This window comes from Acartia tonsa, chromosome 4 (genome assembly GCF_053477335.1).
Source record: "Acartia tonsa isolate MP-2025a chromosome 4, ASM5347733v1, whole genome shotgun sequence".
NCBI lineage: Eukaryota > Metazoa > Arthropoda > Copepoda > Calanoida > Acartiidae > Acartia > Acartia tonsa.
In genome coordinates, this window is record NC_137263.1 from 40,413,711 (window position 1) to 40,430,428 (window position 16,718).

Below are 16,718 nucleotides of genomic sequence, written 5' to 3' on the forward strand. Positions count from 1 at the left end.
ATGGAAAAACTTTAATAAAATGATTGAATTTTTTGCTGAAGTATATAGCAAATGACGTATGAGGGGATGTACAGACAGACTGGAATACGAGTATAGAGTAGCTCCGATACAATTTAATAATCAATAATCTAACAAAGTATTTCTAAAAAATACACATTTATTAAACAATTAAAACTGGTTAGAAATAGGTAGATTAATGGGATTATTATTATAGGATAGATTTAATATGATATCGATTAAAGGCTTGGACGTCCTGTTTCTTAGTTAGGTAAGAAACGACGTACTTGAACACGTGGGAAATATAGATACCGCCAGCCTAGACATATAGGCTTGTATCTAACCGAATGCAGACGGGAGGAAGCGTATTCACTCTTTGGCCTGCAACAATCAACTAGCCCTCAACACAGCAGGATGGAGTATGGTGGCGGTTACAAGTGGAGGTCTGACTCAGCCAGAGAAGTATAGGAATGTGAACAGGGATAGGGATACATAAACTTGGGTGTTGATTACCACACTTGCCCCCTCTGAGGGAATATGAAATATTCCCTCACAGTTGACCTGCACGCCGGCTTCTGCGGGTTGATGTGGTACTCGCAGGTTCTTCGATTGCGGCCATAGCCCTCTCTACGATATCCACAGGATTGGGTTCAGCGGGAGTAGGATTTTCTGGAGCTGCTGGAGGCTCTGGAGCAACAGCATTCTGGAGGGCTAACATGCCCTCACAGGGAGCCGTGGCTACTGGATCTTCAGAGGCAGCGCCAGCCTGCGGATTAACAGGCAGATCAATTCCAGATGGAAAGAGCTCACTGATTTGAGCATCGAGCTCTGTGTCACTGTTTTCCTCTGCAGGATCCAGGACCTCTGGATTGCCTTCTCTATCGGTGGGCCTGTACTCATCAGAGCACTCAGAACCGCCATAATGGGAGATCAGCTCAACTCCATCATCATCTGGCCGGGGTACGTCCCCAGCGGGAAGAGATGCCTCTATGGTTGCCACATTCTGCCCAGGTACATTCATTACATTACAACGAGTATTAATATATTTAATTACCCTGTCAGAGTTTTGGTCCAACAGTCGACTAGTGGCCTCAATAACCGTGGTCATTCGTGATTTTAACTCAACGGTCGAGTCCTCAGAGACGGTGCGAATTTTGTCGCGCAAAGTTTTGCGGTTTCGCAGTAATTCTGCGGAAATTTCAATAAGGCGCTTGCCATGTTGTATATATGCTTTCTCAACAAATGAAGCATTGCTAGCAATTTTAGTTTCCAGACTTCTCTGGAAGGGGAGAAGAGCTTCCTCCATTGCTTCTTTTACAGTGGAGGATAGGACTTTTTTCCATTCCTCAGCGGTCACCCAAAAAGCCTTAGGCTCACTTTTGCTTTCTGCTAATGTCTCTTTCTTTTTAGGGGGTAATGGAGGCGGTTGAATTTCCACCTTAGCCTTTTTGGCTACTGGGCCGCCGCTGCCTGTTGGTGTTGGCGGACGTTTTTCTACCGCTTTTGGGGCAGATTTTACGGCGACTACCTCCAATTCAGGTGAGGCACTACGTTTTGGTGGCGATTCCACCCGATTTTTTTGCGGTTCCCCTCCCCTATTTTGTTCCATTAGAGGCCTGGTTCTAGGCCTGGCTTTATCGGAATATTCGTTGGCTTCTAAGTTTTTAGCCTGCCGCAATTTTTCTTGCAAGTCTAGGAGTTCCTTTGGAACATCTTTTCTCGCGGTGCGGTAAACGTGGATTGATTTTGAGACACATTGCAGTTCACTGAGGTTTTCAGGGTTGCGCGGCGGTTTTACACGCGGCTGATACCTGTTTTCATCAGGTTCATAGTAGGCTTCCTCAGGGCCGCCCTGGGGATAGCCATGATTGCTGTCATAGTAATAGTCCTCTTCATTGTAAAAGGGTGCCTCTTCATATTCTCGACGGTATGAAGAGTGACCGGCCCCATGGGAGTGGTGAAAACCCCTTGAAAAATTCCGCCTGGGATATCCTAAAATAAAAATAATAAACTTAAAATTAAGGGTCATTAATTCCTTATACCGAATAAGGAAATATTTTTACAAAGACGACCTTTAGGGACGACAATCTTATAGGTATATATGCTTGATACAGGTCGTCCGTTTTTGAGGGGATTAGTTTTCCCCATTATTTGTAAAATCCCGCAATTCGTGTGTTTCACTCGTACCTCCTTCTTTGTACGCGTGAATTTTGGTGCAGGCTAATATGTAAATAATAAAAGCGACGCATAATAACGACCCTATTCCTGTAAGGATGGCTGCTACTACAAGCACTATATGATACCAAGTACTGGATAGAAAATCAACCACCTTATGATACGTTTGAATAAACCAGGAGTCAGTTATTTTTACTTCAAAATTATTGGAGTCTGCGGCAAGTTGGCTGAGGTATAATTCCTCGGCACTTTCTGAGAAATTAGTTTTTTCTAGGCTTTGCCAAGAATGATATAGAAATAAGCTAATCGGTTTATCCATAAGATATTGATTTACATTTAGTATTTGCATACCCTGCCCTTGATTACCAAGGAATTTTCCTTGGTACAAATGTAAGAAAATTGGATTTTCGGCACATTTAGTCGGGGTTAAATGGGTGGTATTAACCAATCTGCGTGAAAATGGTGATATTCCCATAGTCTTATTATTGATTGAAACCGAAAAATGATCCACAAAACAGGGTAAATTTTCTCCCAAAGAAACATTGATTTTAAGACTGTCGCACTGTATTACTAAATCCAGCTCACCGAGCGCCCTAACTAGTTTTTTACGATGAGTCTGAATACTGCTTTTAGACAGAAAATGGTTCTGTAAACAGCGAGTTTCGGGGACAATTAATTTGTTATATTGTTGGTAGGAATAGAAAATCTCTAGTGGTAACATATCATCTTTTTCTTTAGCATTTAAGAGTGGGAAATATGGTTTTATAGAATTGGTGAACCATACCATTAAGTTATCAATATTAGTTTTGTAATAAAATAATTCGGGAATTAGACTTTCAAAATGTTTTTTATCTTTAAGTTCTAGTGCTAGAGTAATTTGGGGATCGATCACTAGATATTTTTGGGCACCCTGTTCTCCTTCAAATGTAAACAATGAAATATTAAAGATGTCTACCGTTCGCCAAGGAGAAGTGAATTTTTGTGCGCTATCAGTTTTATCATCTGAGATAATTCTATCGTAGCCTATTCTCAGATTGTGATCTAAACAATTGTTTCCCACCCAATGACTGCCCAGGTAACAGCCCGCTTTTGTTTGTAATAATTCAACAGGCTCAGCCTGGACCCCTATTTGTTTTTCCTCAAATGTCCCAGGGATAAAAATGCCGTTAATGTTTACGCCGTTCCCCTCGCAGGCGGGGTCGATGCCGTTAAGGATGTTGTTGGGGTAAGTAAGTGTCCCGTTTACCAGGAAACGCGTGTATGACATCTGGTGTTCATACACTGAGACTGATTTCCCTTCAAAGTTAAATATTTTAGTTTTGGACATGGTGTAACAGTCTTCATAAGTTACGAGGTTCGGTATCTCTACAAGTGCTGGAGCAGCGAGGTGTATGTGGCTATATCTGCCACAATACCAGTAATGAGTACTGGTTCGGAGGTGGCAACGAATTCCAGGTATAATTTTTCTTTCAACCTTTTGCAGCAGGTGAAATTGTTTTTGTTCAATATTAGTAATATTAAGAAACGCAGCGCATTCAGAGATTTTCAAGCGCGGATTTTCGTTTGCTACACATTGAGTCGCATCTATTTGTATTATTTCGGACGCATTTGATTTTGCCAAAATAATAAAAAGCCCCAAGAATCCCAAAATAAATTTACCTCGAGCTCCTGGTGCCTTTGCCAAATGATGCTGCATTTTATTTTTATGCTTCTCGTTTTTCTCTGAAATATGTTAATTAGTTAGTTTTAACATATATTTTTTTTTGTTTATTTTCGTTATTATACATACGTAGATTAAGCTATATACATTTGCCACCTTGGTTTTATATAATGCATTTATATACATTTTATTTCTTCCTTTTAATTGGGTTATGCAGTCCGATTTGGACATGTATGCGGTTATCCCCCCCTTGTGACCTAGTTTTTCTTTCTTCTTCTAATATATACTTGGGTACTATGCTTTGTTTGTTAACGTTAATAACCTTTTCAGGGCTGGATTGTTTGGGTCTTTGTGCGAAGAAAGAAGCCTCGGACGGGACGGTTTCTTCCAAGAAACTATTTTCGACGTGAATTTGGGGACCGGATGACCGATCTGCGCCAGGGGGTTCTTGGTCTTTGGGCTGTGACTCAAATGGTGAGTTTTTTTCCATTATATCCCCTCCCCCATCACAATCCACCTCCCCCTGGGGTAAATCCTGACTAGTTTCAGGGTTTCCTTCTATAAAATCGTCACCATCGTTATCTAGGTAGGTAAAATCGTCATTTTCCATACCTTTATTATCGTTTATTTCGGTTTGCCCGGTATTATCTATTGTTAAGGTTATTTCCTCAGACGGGACGATTTCCTCAATAGGAAAGACGTTAAAGGAAAGTGTTTCCCCTAATAATTCTATTTTAGAATCTATTTTCCGTATTTTATCTCTACTAACAACTTGGTTAGTTTTTATTGGATTTGATCCAAAGGGACTGAGCTCAAAAAGGGCCTCTGAGAATTTTTTTGTTACAATAAAAGGACCCCCATAGAAAGATTGCAATTTTTTACTGACCCCTATCTTGACTAGGTTAAAAAATGCAAAGACCACGTCGTTAACGAAAAGGGGAGATGAAGCCTTCCTAGATTTATTTTGAAACTCTAAATAGATCTTAGATTTTTTGGAAACCTGTGCAATAATTTCTTCCAAATTTTTTAGGTAGTTCAAGTAAGACCTGCAGTCAATGTCCTGCCTTTTCTGCAAGATTGGAGAAAAGAAATCGAGATTGAGAGTTGGTTGTCTGCCGAACATAAGGTAATATGGCGTATACCCCGTTCTTCTAGACGTACTAGAGTTAATTACAAAAGTGGTCAAAGCTAATTTTCTTGCCCAGTCTTTACTTTCGAATCGGTCATCGGATCTTAGACCTGCATAAATGCTTTGATTATGCCTTTCACATGGGTTACTATTAGGGTTTCTTGGGGGAATAAGTTTAGTTTCGATACCTAGTTCCTCCATAACTTTTTTGAAAACTTCCCCAGTAAAATTTGTTCCCCTGTCACTTCTCAATGACCGAAATAAGCCGTAGATGGGTACCACCTGTTCAAGGATGACCTTCACCGTGCTTTCCACGGTGGCGTCCTTGATGGGGTGAGCGATAATGTACCTAGAGAATAGGTCAACAAGGATAAATATGTAACGGACATGTTGTCCTTGAAAATAGTTAGGGGTTAAAGGACCGATAAGGTCTACGGACACCTGGCCAAAAATCTCGTGACTAATGGCTGAATGGGTGATAGGTTGCTTGTGTTTAGGTACCTGCCCTATTTTTCTTAGGCAGGTAATACAATTTTTGATGCGTGATTCGACAAACTTATTAATTCCTATAAGGAAGAATCTTTCATTTATCTTGCGTGTTGTTTCGTTAACCCCCTTGTGACCTATACTATTATTATGTGCCAATTCAAAAACTTTATTATATAATCCAATGGGTACGACGGGTCTTTCAATGAATGTTCCATTGCTAAGAGGTTGTCTAAATATTAGAAGTCCTTCCATAACGTATAAATGTTCTATTAATTTAAAAAGGACCTCTTTCCGGCCGGTTAGTTCAGCTTTTTCAAAACTCGACAACTTCTTTTTTTCGAATATCCACCTACGAATTTCAGATAATACTTGATCTTTTTGTGTTTCAGATTGCCAAACATTGTTCACACCGACTTCAGAAGCCGAATGTAACTCAAAAATCTGGTCTTGGTATGGGCAATCCTGTTCATAAGGATCCAAGGTAAATGAGCTAGTACATTTTTCACAATCGGTTTCCTTATGTTCTTTGCATAAAAATTGCCCTCTAGATAGATTGTCGGCATTGCAATGGTCCCTACCCTTTCGATGAATTACTGTAAAGTCAAAACTTTGGATGAAGAAAATCCATCTCAAAGTTACACCATTTATTGTTCCTTTTTGCCATTTTTTGTAATGAACTAAGGAAATCGAATCTGTACGCACAATAAAGTTTCTGAATCTTAAATAATGCAGAAAGGTTTTAAGAACAAATACTAGACATGCTAATTCGCCTTTATAACTTGGATAATTTTTCTCTGCCCCGTTACATTTTTTGGAGCATATTCCAATAATTCTTTCTTCCCCCCCCTGGTTTTGGCTGAGAATTCCAGCGAAATAACTCGTAGAGAAATCTACGTCTACTATAAAGGGGTTAGGGTTATCCCACTGGGGATAGCCTTTACTTATAGAATTTGAGAACATATTTATGAAATTTTCCCAATCTTTTGATAGGGAATTGGTCCATTCGATAATTTTATCGTTTCTGTGTTCATCTAGGGTACAAGAATTTTTTGCATAGGATGGGAAATAGGCCCTATAATAATTGGAGAAGCCCAGGAAACGCTGGAGTTCCTTGCCTGTCCTGGGCCTGCTCCAATTTTTAATTTGTTCTAAATATTCGGGGTTCATTTTAAGTCCTTGGGAACTGACTATATGACCTAAATATGTACATTCGGATGTGAAAAATTTACATTTGGCTAGATTTAACTTAAGTTTTGCTATTTTTAGGACTCCGAAGAGTTTTCTGAGATGTTTCAGATGTTCCTCAACATTCTTTGAGAATATAATAAGATCATCAAGGTAAGATATTATAAATTCATATAAGCCAGGGATAAGGGTTAGGACTTTGTCCATCAAGTGGCAGAAAACACTTGGCGCGTTACACAGTCCAAACGGCAGTTTCTTGAAAAGATACTGCCTGTTAAGGGCTGTTAATGGCTAGCGCATGGAATGCGCTAGTCAAGTCGAGGGTGGTAAATACATTACCAGTGCCTAATTTTTCTAAATTACTAGAAATCAGGGGAAGGGGCCAATTAATTTTTCGTGTTACACTATTAAGCGCACGAAAATCGATAACGAACCTAAGCTTGCCTTCCCCCCCAGCCGTCGGTTTTTTCTTTACCGCAAAGATTGGGGAGGACCACTCGCTGTAGCCCTCCTCAATGACGCCCCCCCTTAGCCAATTTTCAATTTGTTCTTTTAATTTGGCTTCGTATAATGGGTTTAACTGAATGTTTCTAGCCTTAATAGGTTTAGCCCCGGGGATCAAGTCTATTTTATACTGTAAGAGATCACAGTTACCGATATCGGCATCGTCAGCCGAAAATATATCAAAATGATCAAGGCATAATTTTACTACCTTTTCCTTCATCCCTGGGTTATTTTTGATAAGATCACTATTTTCTAAATCTAATTTTTCTTTAATGAATTTAATTCTTTTAAGAAGTGTAGTTCCTGATAATTCATTTATCTGATTAATACTTTTATTGCAGGAATTTGGGGAATCTGATTCGAATTCAAAGCAATATCCAACTTTAACGTTATCCAATAAGGTAATATTTTTTCCTGCTAAATTAACAAAATTTACCCAACATTCTCCCTTCTCATTTACATTATAAATACCCTCCATAAGCATTAAGCCGTTATGGCTTGTCATTTTAGAATTATTTGGGGATATATACAGCTTCCTATTTTTCTGATGAATAGGAATTGTTATCACCGTTGTATTCCCCCCCGGCAAGAATGTTGTTTTCTTTGCTAATTTTACGCATGTTTTATTTTGTTTTAATGTCCCAGTACCCCCCTGGTTACTCCAATTTATTCCCGGGATAAGGGAGTTTTGTTCCGTATGAACATTATTTGTAGGAATTAAGGGTATGTTTTTACTTTCTTCAACTATATTAATTGTTGAATTTTCTATGGGGATTTGCTCGCCAGTGGGGAGCTCAAAGGAGAACTTATCTAGTAATAAATTAATTCGATTAACTTTGAGAAATTCATATCCTAGATTTATAATTTTAGACGTCGTTTCAGGGATGTAAAACGTTTCTTCGAATATTTTATCTGACCCATCAAAGCTGAATTTTAAACTTACATGTCCTATGATATTTACTGGTTTTAAATCTACAGACAGAGCGCTAAGATTGGCGGGGGTGAATGTGATTTTGTTATCATCTAAGATTTCTCTAGAAATAAGGGACCTAAAGTTGTTTCCTGTATCCACTAAAGCGTGTTGCAGGAATTCCCCCCCCACGGGATTAAGAACTTTTAGTTTTGCACAGATAGGCATTATAAAATAAATTATATTTTTAGTCGAAGCCTAAGATGCATATTTTCCAAGATCCCCACCTCAGCGGTTAGACGATGGTAATCCTCACACAGAGACTTCCTGTGTTCCAGGTATAGTTGTCTGTCGAAATTTTTTAAATAATGAAATGTTTTAACAATATGGTTAATTGTTAAAATAATTTTGTATAGCTTTCTGGGTTTCATTAAGTTTTTTATCAAGCGCTTTTCAGCTCCAGAAATGTCTCAATGAGCATGAGAATGTTAATAGTTCTAAAGAAACTACTTAATTTTTATACGGGTCCTTATTTATATACTTGGATATGTGATAGAAACCTATCGGAATAAAACTGAACTAAAAAGTTTTAAAAGATTGAAGGGCTACAAAGTAGCTTAAAAATAAGTGTTCAGCTTGCAACTAACAAGACATTAAAAACAGACTGACTTATTTTTTGACTTACATCTGTATTTATACAAAATATAGTGTCATTAGTCAGTATCTGATTCACGATACGAATAATTTAAGGTTAGCGCTAAATTATAGCTCAAAAATTATTAGATATGGTTAATATAATAAAGAGGGTCAATGATGACTGGTTTATTATTCTGATATTGTTAGTATTTATACTTAATTTTTCCACCTATGGGGTAGGACAAGCTTATATATATTTACTAGAGTATAATTAATGCTGAAATCAGCTTAAAAAAATAGGATGTGGTTTGTAGTAACTGCTTTGATAGTAACTGGCCTCGATTAATAATGTGCATTCACTTTTATATAGACTTTTTATTCCACTGGTAATCCTAGCGGAAGCTAATAGAACTAACTTTATTTCATTCTGCTAGTAATCCTAGCGGAAAATAATTTAATCAAAATGTTTTAAGATTTTATTAATCACATCTTAAGTGATTAAGGATTTTAATTTTTAAATGCTGCTTGGTTGCAGCTCAAAAATGAGTAAATGATAACAACAAAGAACTGAAGGACAACTGAATTAGATTTGAAAATTTGCTTGTATTTATACAGATTTTCCATAGACCCATAGACCCCCCCCTACTTAATCTTATCATTTACTTATACGGACCGCGGTAGCATTCTAGGCGACATCTTTCGGATACATAATAAATTAAATATAGTTCTATTATTGTCACTGTACAAAATGCAATAATATTTATCCATATGGATAAGTTATTATACATAATTGCTGAAATATTTCAGCTACAAAAATCAGAGGCTAAGAGTGAGCAACTCTCAGATAAAATTGATACTGAGGGTTCAACTCAAGAATCATTGTTTATATACAGATAATGCGCTTAAGTTCCCCTAGCGGTTAAAAATTGAACTAGAATGTTTTAGATTCTAATATATATACATTCAAAATATACGATATATACATTTTAGATAGATCATGCGATATTAAAAACAAATACTACTAAATAGAAAATAGGTATTCACTTATTAGCTTCTTGATAAAGACTATTAGATTTTTAAAAATGGAAATATTAAGTGCATGTGAAATGCTCCTCAGGTTACTTCCCATTTTTTCCCAATTTCCTGTATCAGCTACATTTGGATAGGGAAAGGAGGGGGGAGGAGTTTATTTTGTGTTGCTTAGTCAGACTTAATAACAATAATTTGTTTTATTTTTTCGCGCCAAAGCATTGCTTGGCAAGGGATATTTGATATTAAGGAATTTGCAAGCTTAGCTTGGCATGGGATATTTTGTTTATCTTTCATATCAAAATATGAAACTCATTCAGCAAATTTTTATTTTCTGGGATAGGGACAATTAATATCGCATAAATCCACTTTTACATTTAGTGGACGTGATTTTTAACAATCGCTTGTACATATTTATCTATTTCAGATTCTTCGCTGGCTTCCTGATCCATTTGGTTGATAGTTTTACGCGCATACTGCTCAGGTATTTTATTACTATTACTTGGAGCTTTTCTAGGCGTGAATTTACTCCGTGTTTTACCAAAGCGGGACTCAGGATTTGGGGGCTCCCCAGCTTTCTTTTTGTTGCAATTCTGCACTACATGGCCAGGGATATTACAATGCCAGCATTTAATATTTTTACTCCTCCCATTAAAGGCTCCTATAACGCCCTCGATTTGATCCCAAGCAATAGGATCATCCTCATGGTCTACCCAAGAAGGAACCTCGTCAGGTTCTTCGGTTAAGTTTTCCTTATACATTGCCGTGTTAGTGGGGATATTATCTTCGATAATACTGATTATGGGTTGTTTTTTCGTTTCCGCAGAATTTTTAGGTAGGAACATTTCCATGGCTTGAGAATAGCAAGCCGAAAGGTTTTCCTTGCTAATATGGCCAGACCCATCCCAGTTAACGTATCTCTGTCCGAGATTAATAAGTTTATTTAAGTAAGCGTTGTAATCGTCCAAAAATTGCATACTCTCAACATAATTGGCCATGTCTATGGCAAGGTTGGTATACAGCAGATTTTTGCTAACGTTAAGATAGAATTCTTTCCACTTCTTTTTAGGTATGAGGCCAGGATTCATGAGTTTGAACACCCTAAGTTTGTTTTCAAAATAGGTGTCAAGGGGTTGATTAGTCTCCTGTTTTAGGTTGTAGAAGTACTGAGAGGCTACTTCTGGATCCGAGAAAGGAGTGACCAGCCTCCTAATCATCAGGTAATAACTTAAAGCAGATAAGGCCTGATTTCTTTCAGGCGTAATTAAGTCTCCTAATCGTTCCCCTCTAGAGTCATAAATTCGCTGGTATAAAATATCCTTAAAAAGAATTGGGTCACAGATTCTGTATGTCTTTGCAACCCTCCACATATTAGAAAAGAAGTTATCAAAGTCAGCCCTACCGTCCCACCTAGGGGCATCCCTCGCAAAATCGGAATCCCATTTTTGTCCCTTAATAAAGCATTCTTTAATAAAGTCATCGTCGGCGGCGCTAGTTGTTGCCGTTGCGGCTGTGCCTGTGTTTGGCGTATTTCTTGTAGAGGGTCTTGTTGCTACATTGGGTGCAGACCTTGTAGGTCTACGGAGGGGTTCCAACGACTTAATCCTATCAGGGATAAAGGGAATCCTTTCTAGCAAGGTTTTTTCATATTCAGTTAGAGAAGTTTCTCTTACATTCATCCAATTGTCATTATCCGCCGGACCTATAAAGCCTACAATTGAATAGGCCATACAACCTGGGGCTGTCATCCTATCCTTGGCGACCCATTCAACCACGTTTATCTTTTGCTGGACCGATATCCGGTCATAAAAAGTGGCATTAATTGAATCATCACCTATGGTGTTAAAATGAGTCATGTTAAGACTTTCGTTTAACGTTTTTTCCGCAAACAATGGGCCAAGATTTCCGTCCGCTGGGAGTTTTGATACTCTGCGTTTTAGATCCAAAATGTCGGTGTCGGCTAATAATCTGCGATGTGATTCTGTGTCCTTAAACCCTGCCCATTTTGTTTCTAATTCGAGCTGCATAATCTCGGATTCTTGTTTTATTAAATCTCTATAATGTGACGAATATTCGTTTAACTTATCATTTAACGCTTCCGATATGAGATCTTTGATTTTTTCAGGGGAAAGCGGGTCAGCCTGCTGCTGCTGTTGCTGCTGCAAGGTACCAGAGACGGCCGGAGCCGGCGGAGGCGGCGGTTTGGTTTTATCAGTTTCACCTTTCTTATCGGTCATGGTGCTGGAGTGTAGTGTTCGTTAACACTGATTTGTCTACCACGAAACTTTTTAAGAACTTGGGAATATCCCTTTCTTCCTGTTTTAAGGAGAAAATATGGAAATGTGTGAAATTAAATACTAGTGTGAAAATAAAAGGCGGGTTCCTTTTTATCTTTATTTGGCAGTTTGCCACGAAATAATTATTATAAATATTCTGTAACAAATTGTTACTGTAAGCCGTTTCCGTGAATAAACTTAGTTATCAGGAAAATATTAATTTCACTTTGCAATCGAAGCTACTTTACAATTTAATTTTGTCTGTACGCTAATTATCTAAACCTTCCCCCCTCAAAAAATGAGTGGTAGACAAGACTGCGCCAAAATGACGTATGAGGGGATGTACAGACAGACTGGAATACGAGTATAGAGTAGCTCCGATACAATTTAATAATCAATAATCTAACAAAGTATTTCTAAAAAATACACATTTATTAAACAATTAAAACTGGTTAGAAATAGGTAGATTAATGGGATTATTATTATAGGATAGATTTAATATGATATCGATTAAAGGCTTGGACGTCCTGTTTCTTAGTTAGGTAAGAAACGACGTACTTGAACACGTGGGAAATATAGATACCGCCAGCCTAGACATATAGGCTTGTATCTAACCGAATGCAGACGGGAGGAAGCGTATTCACTCTTTGGCCTGCAACAATCAACTAGCCCTCAACACAGCAGGATGGAGTATGGTGGCGGTTACAAGTGGAGGTCTGACTCAGCCAGAGAAGTATAGGAATGTGAACAGGGATAGGGATACATAAACTTGGGTGTTGATTACCACACAAATATAATACATTTTTACTTTTTAAACAATTTAATTCTTAAATATCATTTTTTCTATAGATTTAAACACTTTTTCTATTGTCTTTATACCAGCTCAAGCATACCGAAATTCGGTCAATAATTTTACAAAATAAACCAAACTTTTTCATTACATTTTAAAGAAAGTTCGAAGACAAATATTATTAGAGATGTATTATAAAAATATTTCCTAAGTATTGTTTTTTTTGTTTTTATCTGTGAGCGAAGAAATAGCTTATTATTTCATAATTTAATTCTTGCACAGATTTTAACATTATTTTCATGTGGAAATACTCTTTGCATTTTAAACTGATTTTTTTCTAACTTAGTTGATTTTTTAAGGCATTATACTTTGAAAATTACTTTAAAAATACGAAAAGGTAAACGAAAATGCATTTTGAAAAATTAAATTCGCGATCACTTTAACTGATGTGAACATTGATTTAGCTTAAACTTATGTTATGACATCACACATCGGTTATCATGATCAGTTAAATTTACTTCAGTTTGGTCTATGAAACACTTAAAGGGACTGTAAACGAAAAAATTTCTCATCAGATTATCAAACCTTAACATCATTTCATTCACATAATCTCAAAGATAGGGCAAAACTGTCTCGTTTCCTTAAAAAGCGGCTTTTTCCACTGATTTTAATTACGTCCAAGATTGGGGAAAAAATTTCTGGACCATATAAATCTGCAGTTAATTGTCTTTTTTTCCTTCTATAGCTAAAATTAAACTTTTTGATATAGTTCTCTATTAACATAATCCTTGCTTTACACCAATGTATAGTTACTTAGAAATTGATAAAATAAGCAATATTTTTTATTGAAAACCAAATAAAATAACAAAGCTATAAACAGGTTTTTTTTATTAGTACTTTAGATGTACCATCTCTCACCCACCTTTAATTACAAATTTGTAAAGAATAAAGGTGCAATATTTCTTTATAAACAGTCTGATAAAAGTGTAAACTAATTCTTCAAAGTGGGCTATTTAATGTCCAACACATTAAACTGTTTTTAACCTATTTTTGAATGGGGGGTCAAAAATATACTAGGACACCTATAGAATCAGACTGCAGAGCCCAAATTTGAATTAAGTCCCCAATAAACTTTTTTGGGGGGATTTAAAAATTAATTTTTAGTGTTGCTGTAATCATTTTGACCAAAGCAAAAGCTCTTTTTTTACTTCGGGTAATATTGTGGCTTACAGAACATTTTTATATAATTCACTTTACAGGGTGCGGCACATAAATCCGGACTTTTTTTAAACGGCCATAGCGCCAAGACTACTTGACCGATCAGGACGATTGACCCCACTATGAAAAGCTTAGGTAATAAGCTTTTTACCCATAAAAAGCTTTGGACGATGTAGGACGTGTACTCTGAGCTGGCCGCGCATATGTTCAACTAAGCAAATTCAAAGTGCGCAGGTTGCTCATGAAACTTGCTGAAGGTACTGTTAGATACATAAGTTAGGTACTTGAAATTACTAGAGTTCTCTATTCAAGTTGACTTGCCCGTGGTACTCCGACAAATTGACACGTGGCATATTGTGAGATGTCAAAAACGCCAAAAATCTTGAAAATTTCACGATTCTCGTCTACAGTAGGGTGGGTTCATATCGGAATTAGACAAAGCGGGGATATGCAACAGATAAAATTAACCTTAAAAACATTTCTGACCGAAAAAGAATTTTAAAAAATTGAGTTGTAGAACACGCCCAATTTAAAATATAATTCATTACTTATTAGTATGCAAAGACGACATTCAAAAAAAATTTTGAAACAGAACTATGGCTTCATGGTGCTCCCTGGAAAGGCCTTGAGGAGCTGAATCAGGAACTTTTGTCCGTTTCAAAATATCTCGTTCCTAGCCTTAGAAATCACTAAAAAATCAAAAATTTTTAAGGTTTATTGAGAATTGTCCAATTTGTAGAGGTTTTTTAGATTTTCTCAGGCTAGGAACGAGATTTTTTTAAACGGACAAAAGTTCCTGACTCAGCTCCTCAAGGCATTTCCAGGGAGCACCATGAAGCCATAGTTCTGATTCAACAAATTTTTGACTCCCATTTACAAATAGCTATACAATTGAATGTCTGGTCGTCAGCGGTTTTAAGACTTAGGATAAATTTTAAATCATCCAGAGGTGTATTATATCTATATAAATTGAGTGCAGATCCCTGCTTTGGCCTCAGAAAAAAAATGTCCAAAATCGACCCACCCTAGTCTACAGGGTCCCATATGGAACCTTGAATCTCGTTTTAGACTATGGGTTGCGCTGACAACCGTAGCTAAATCTTCATGCCATTTCCAAAAAGGTATAAAACGTCGTTCTAGCTCAACTGTGGCCCAAATAAGAGCCGCCGTGTCGAAGGGTAGCCTGAAAGATGGGAATATGGATCCTGTGGTTACTCACGTCCACAAGGAAATGTGGCCTCCCAGCAGCCCAGATCTTAATCCATAGACTATTTGGCCCAGAGCTACTTTGAAGCATGTACCAACAGACGTGCCTATACCATCAAGACCTCCCTCATTGCCACTATCAAGGAAAACTTCATCAGTTTGTACAGGGACATGGTGACCAGGGCCTGCGGGCGGTTCAGGGGGCGGGTAGGGGCGGTAATTGAGGCTGTCGGCGATTTTATTGAATAATCTAATAGTCATATACCTATTTTGCCTCTCAGTTTTTAAAATTCTATAAAATCTTTAAAATTGACGATTTTATGTTCATTTGTTTACAAATTAGAAAAAGTCCGGATTTTTGTGCCGCACCCTGTATATTGATACAATAAAAAAAACATTACTCTGTTCATTGGAAATAATTTTTTTTCCAAAACAATTAATTTCATTGAAAAATCTAACATTTACAATAAAACAGATAATTCTGAAATCTAACCAATAAGAAGTCTTGTTTTATATAATTCTTTACAATTCAAAAAAAGAGTGTTTTCACAAAGTGACGTATTTCCAATGTAGTTAAATATTTTTTATTTATTTAAAATGAAAAAAATGAAAACCATACACATAAAAGATACATACTTTTTAAAATTATTTTTAAAAAAAAGTTTGAATAATCTTATTTTATAACACATTTGTATATGTGACAACAATAAATTTGTTGTATTGCATAAACATTTGTTGTCATTTAACCCTTTACAGCCATTTTTTATGTTTTTAAAATAAGTGAGAGAACACAAACATGTTAATGTTAATTCGTTGATATATTATAAAGAATTAACTTTTTAGTGAATTTTTATAGTAAAATAATAAGGCCTAATTTTACTCTATACCAGAATACAATATTTATGAAGCAAAACACTCTAAAAGCTACGAATTTTACCCAAATAAAAAAAAGGCCTTTTGCTTCGGTCAAAATGATCACGGCAACAGTAAAAATTAATATTTAAATCCCCCCAAAAAAGTTTATTGGGGACTTAATTCAAATTTAGGCTCTGCCGCTCTGCAGTCTCATTCTACTGGTGTCATAGTATATTTTTTATATACGTTTTAAAAATAGGTTAAAAACAGTTTAAAAAAGGATATCATTATTTTAAAAAACTGCTGAGATTTAACCCTTTGTAGACAGTGAGGTATTTTTTTGTCAATAATACGAATTTAAAATAGAACTTTATTACCTAATTACTACGATTTTAAAAAACTAATTGGCAATTTTATATAATAAAATAAATCCTTAACAGTAAGTAAATTGTTTGAACTATATATGACAAGTTAAATATCCCTACAAACATTATAAGAAACAAAAACGTTCAGATTTTCCTTGTTTTTTTCTTTTTCCCTCCCAAATTACCATAAAATCAAGGCATGATTCCTGCATATTTTAGTTAATAGGACGTTTTTGGTTAATCAGTGTAGTGAATATGCTTAGAAAATGTTAAGATTTGATAATCAGATGAGAA

General features: G+C 36.5%; 3 protein-coding genes across 3 annotated transcripts in view; 1 reads left to right on the forward strand and 2 right to left on the reverse strand.

Moving 5' to 3' along the window:
• The window catches only part of LOC145317199 (NADP-dependent alcohol dehydrogenase C 1-like), a 122,382-nt gene that overhangs the window by 93,806 nt on the left and 11,858 nt on the right, over positions 1-16,718 (reverse strand). The window lies entirely within an intron of this gene.
• uzip (beta-pore-forming protein unzipped) overlaps positions 1-16,718 on the reverse strand; it is a 265,056-nt gene that overhangs the window by 83,179 nt on the left and 165,159 nt on the right. The window lies entirely within an intron of this gene.
• Positions 244-8,507, forward strand: LOC145317173 (uncharacterized). The gene is made up of 8 exons (XM_080158123.1): positions 244-1,008; positions 3,490-3,627; positions 4,163-4,306; positions 4,863-4,958; positions 5,840-5,931; positions 6,717-6,788; positions 7,481-7,540; positions 8,301-8,507. The coding sequence occupies exons 1-7, from the start codon at positions 979-981 to the stop codon at positions 7,524-7,526; spliced, it is 618 nt and encodes a 205-aa protein (XP_080014249.1). The 5' UTR covers positions 244-978; the 3' UTR covers positions 7,527-7,540; positions 8,301-8,507.

What these genes read in the sequence shown, in the direction of transcription:
- LOC145317173 (XM_080158123.1), top strand. Translation starts at nt 979, where the DNA reads ATGCCTCTATGGTTGCCACATTCTGCCCAG. An exon ending in GGTTGCCACATTCTGCCCAG is followed by an intron (nt 1,009 to 3,489) that starts GTACATTCATTA and finishes TAAATATTTTAG; the next exon opens with TTTTGGACATGGTGTAACAG. An exon ending in GGTTGTCTGCCGAACATAAG is followed by an intron (nt 4,959 to 5,839) that starts GTAATATGGCGT and finishes TTTGTGTTTCAG; the next exon opens with ATTGCCAAACATTGTTCACA.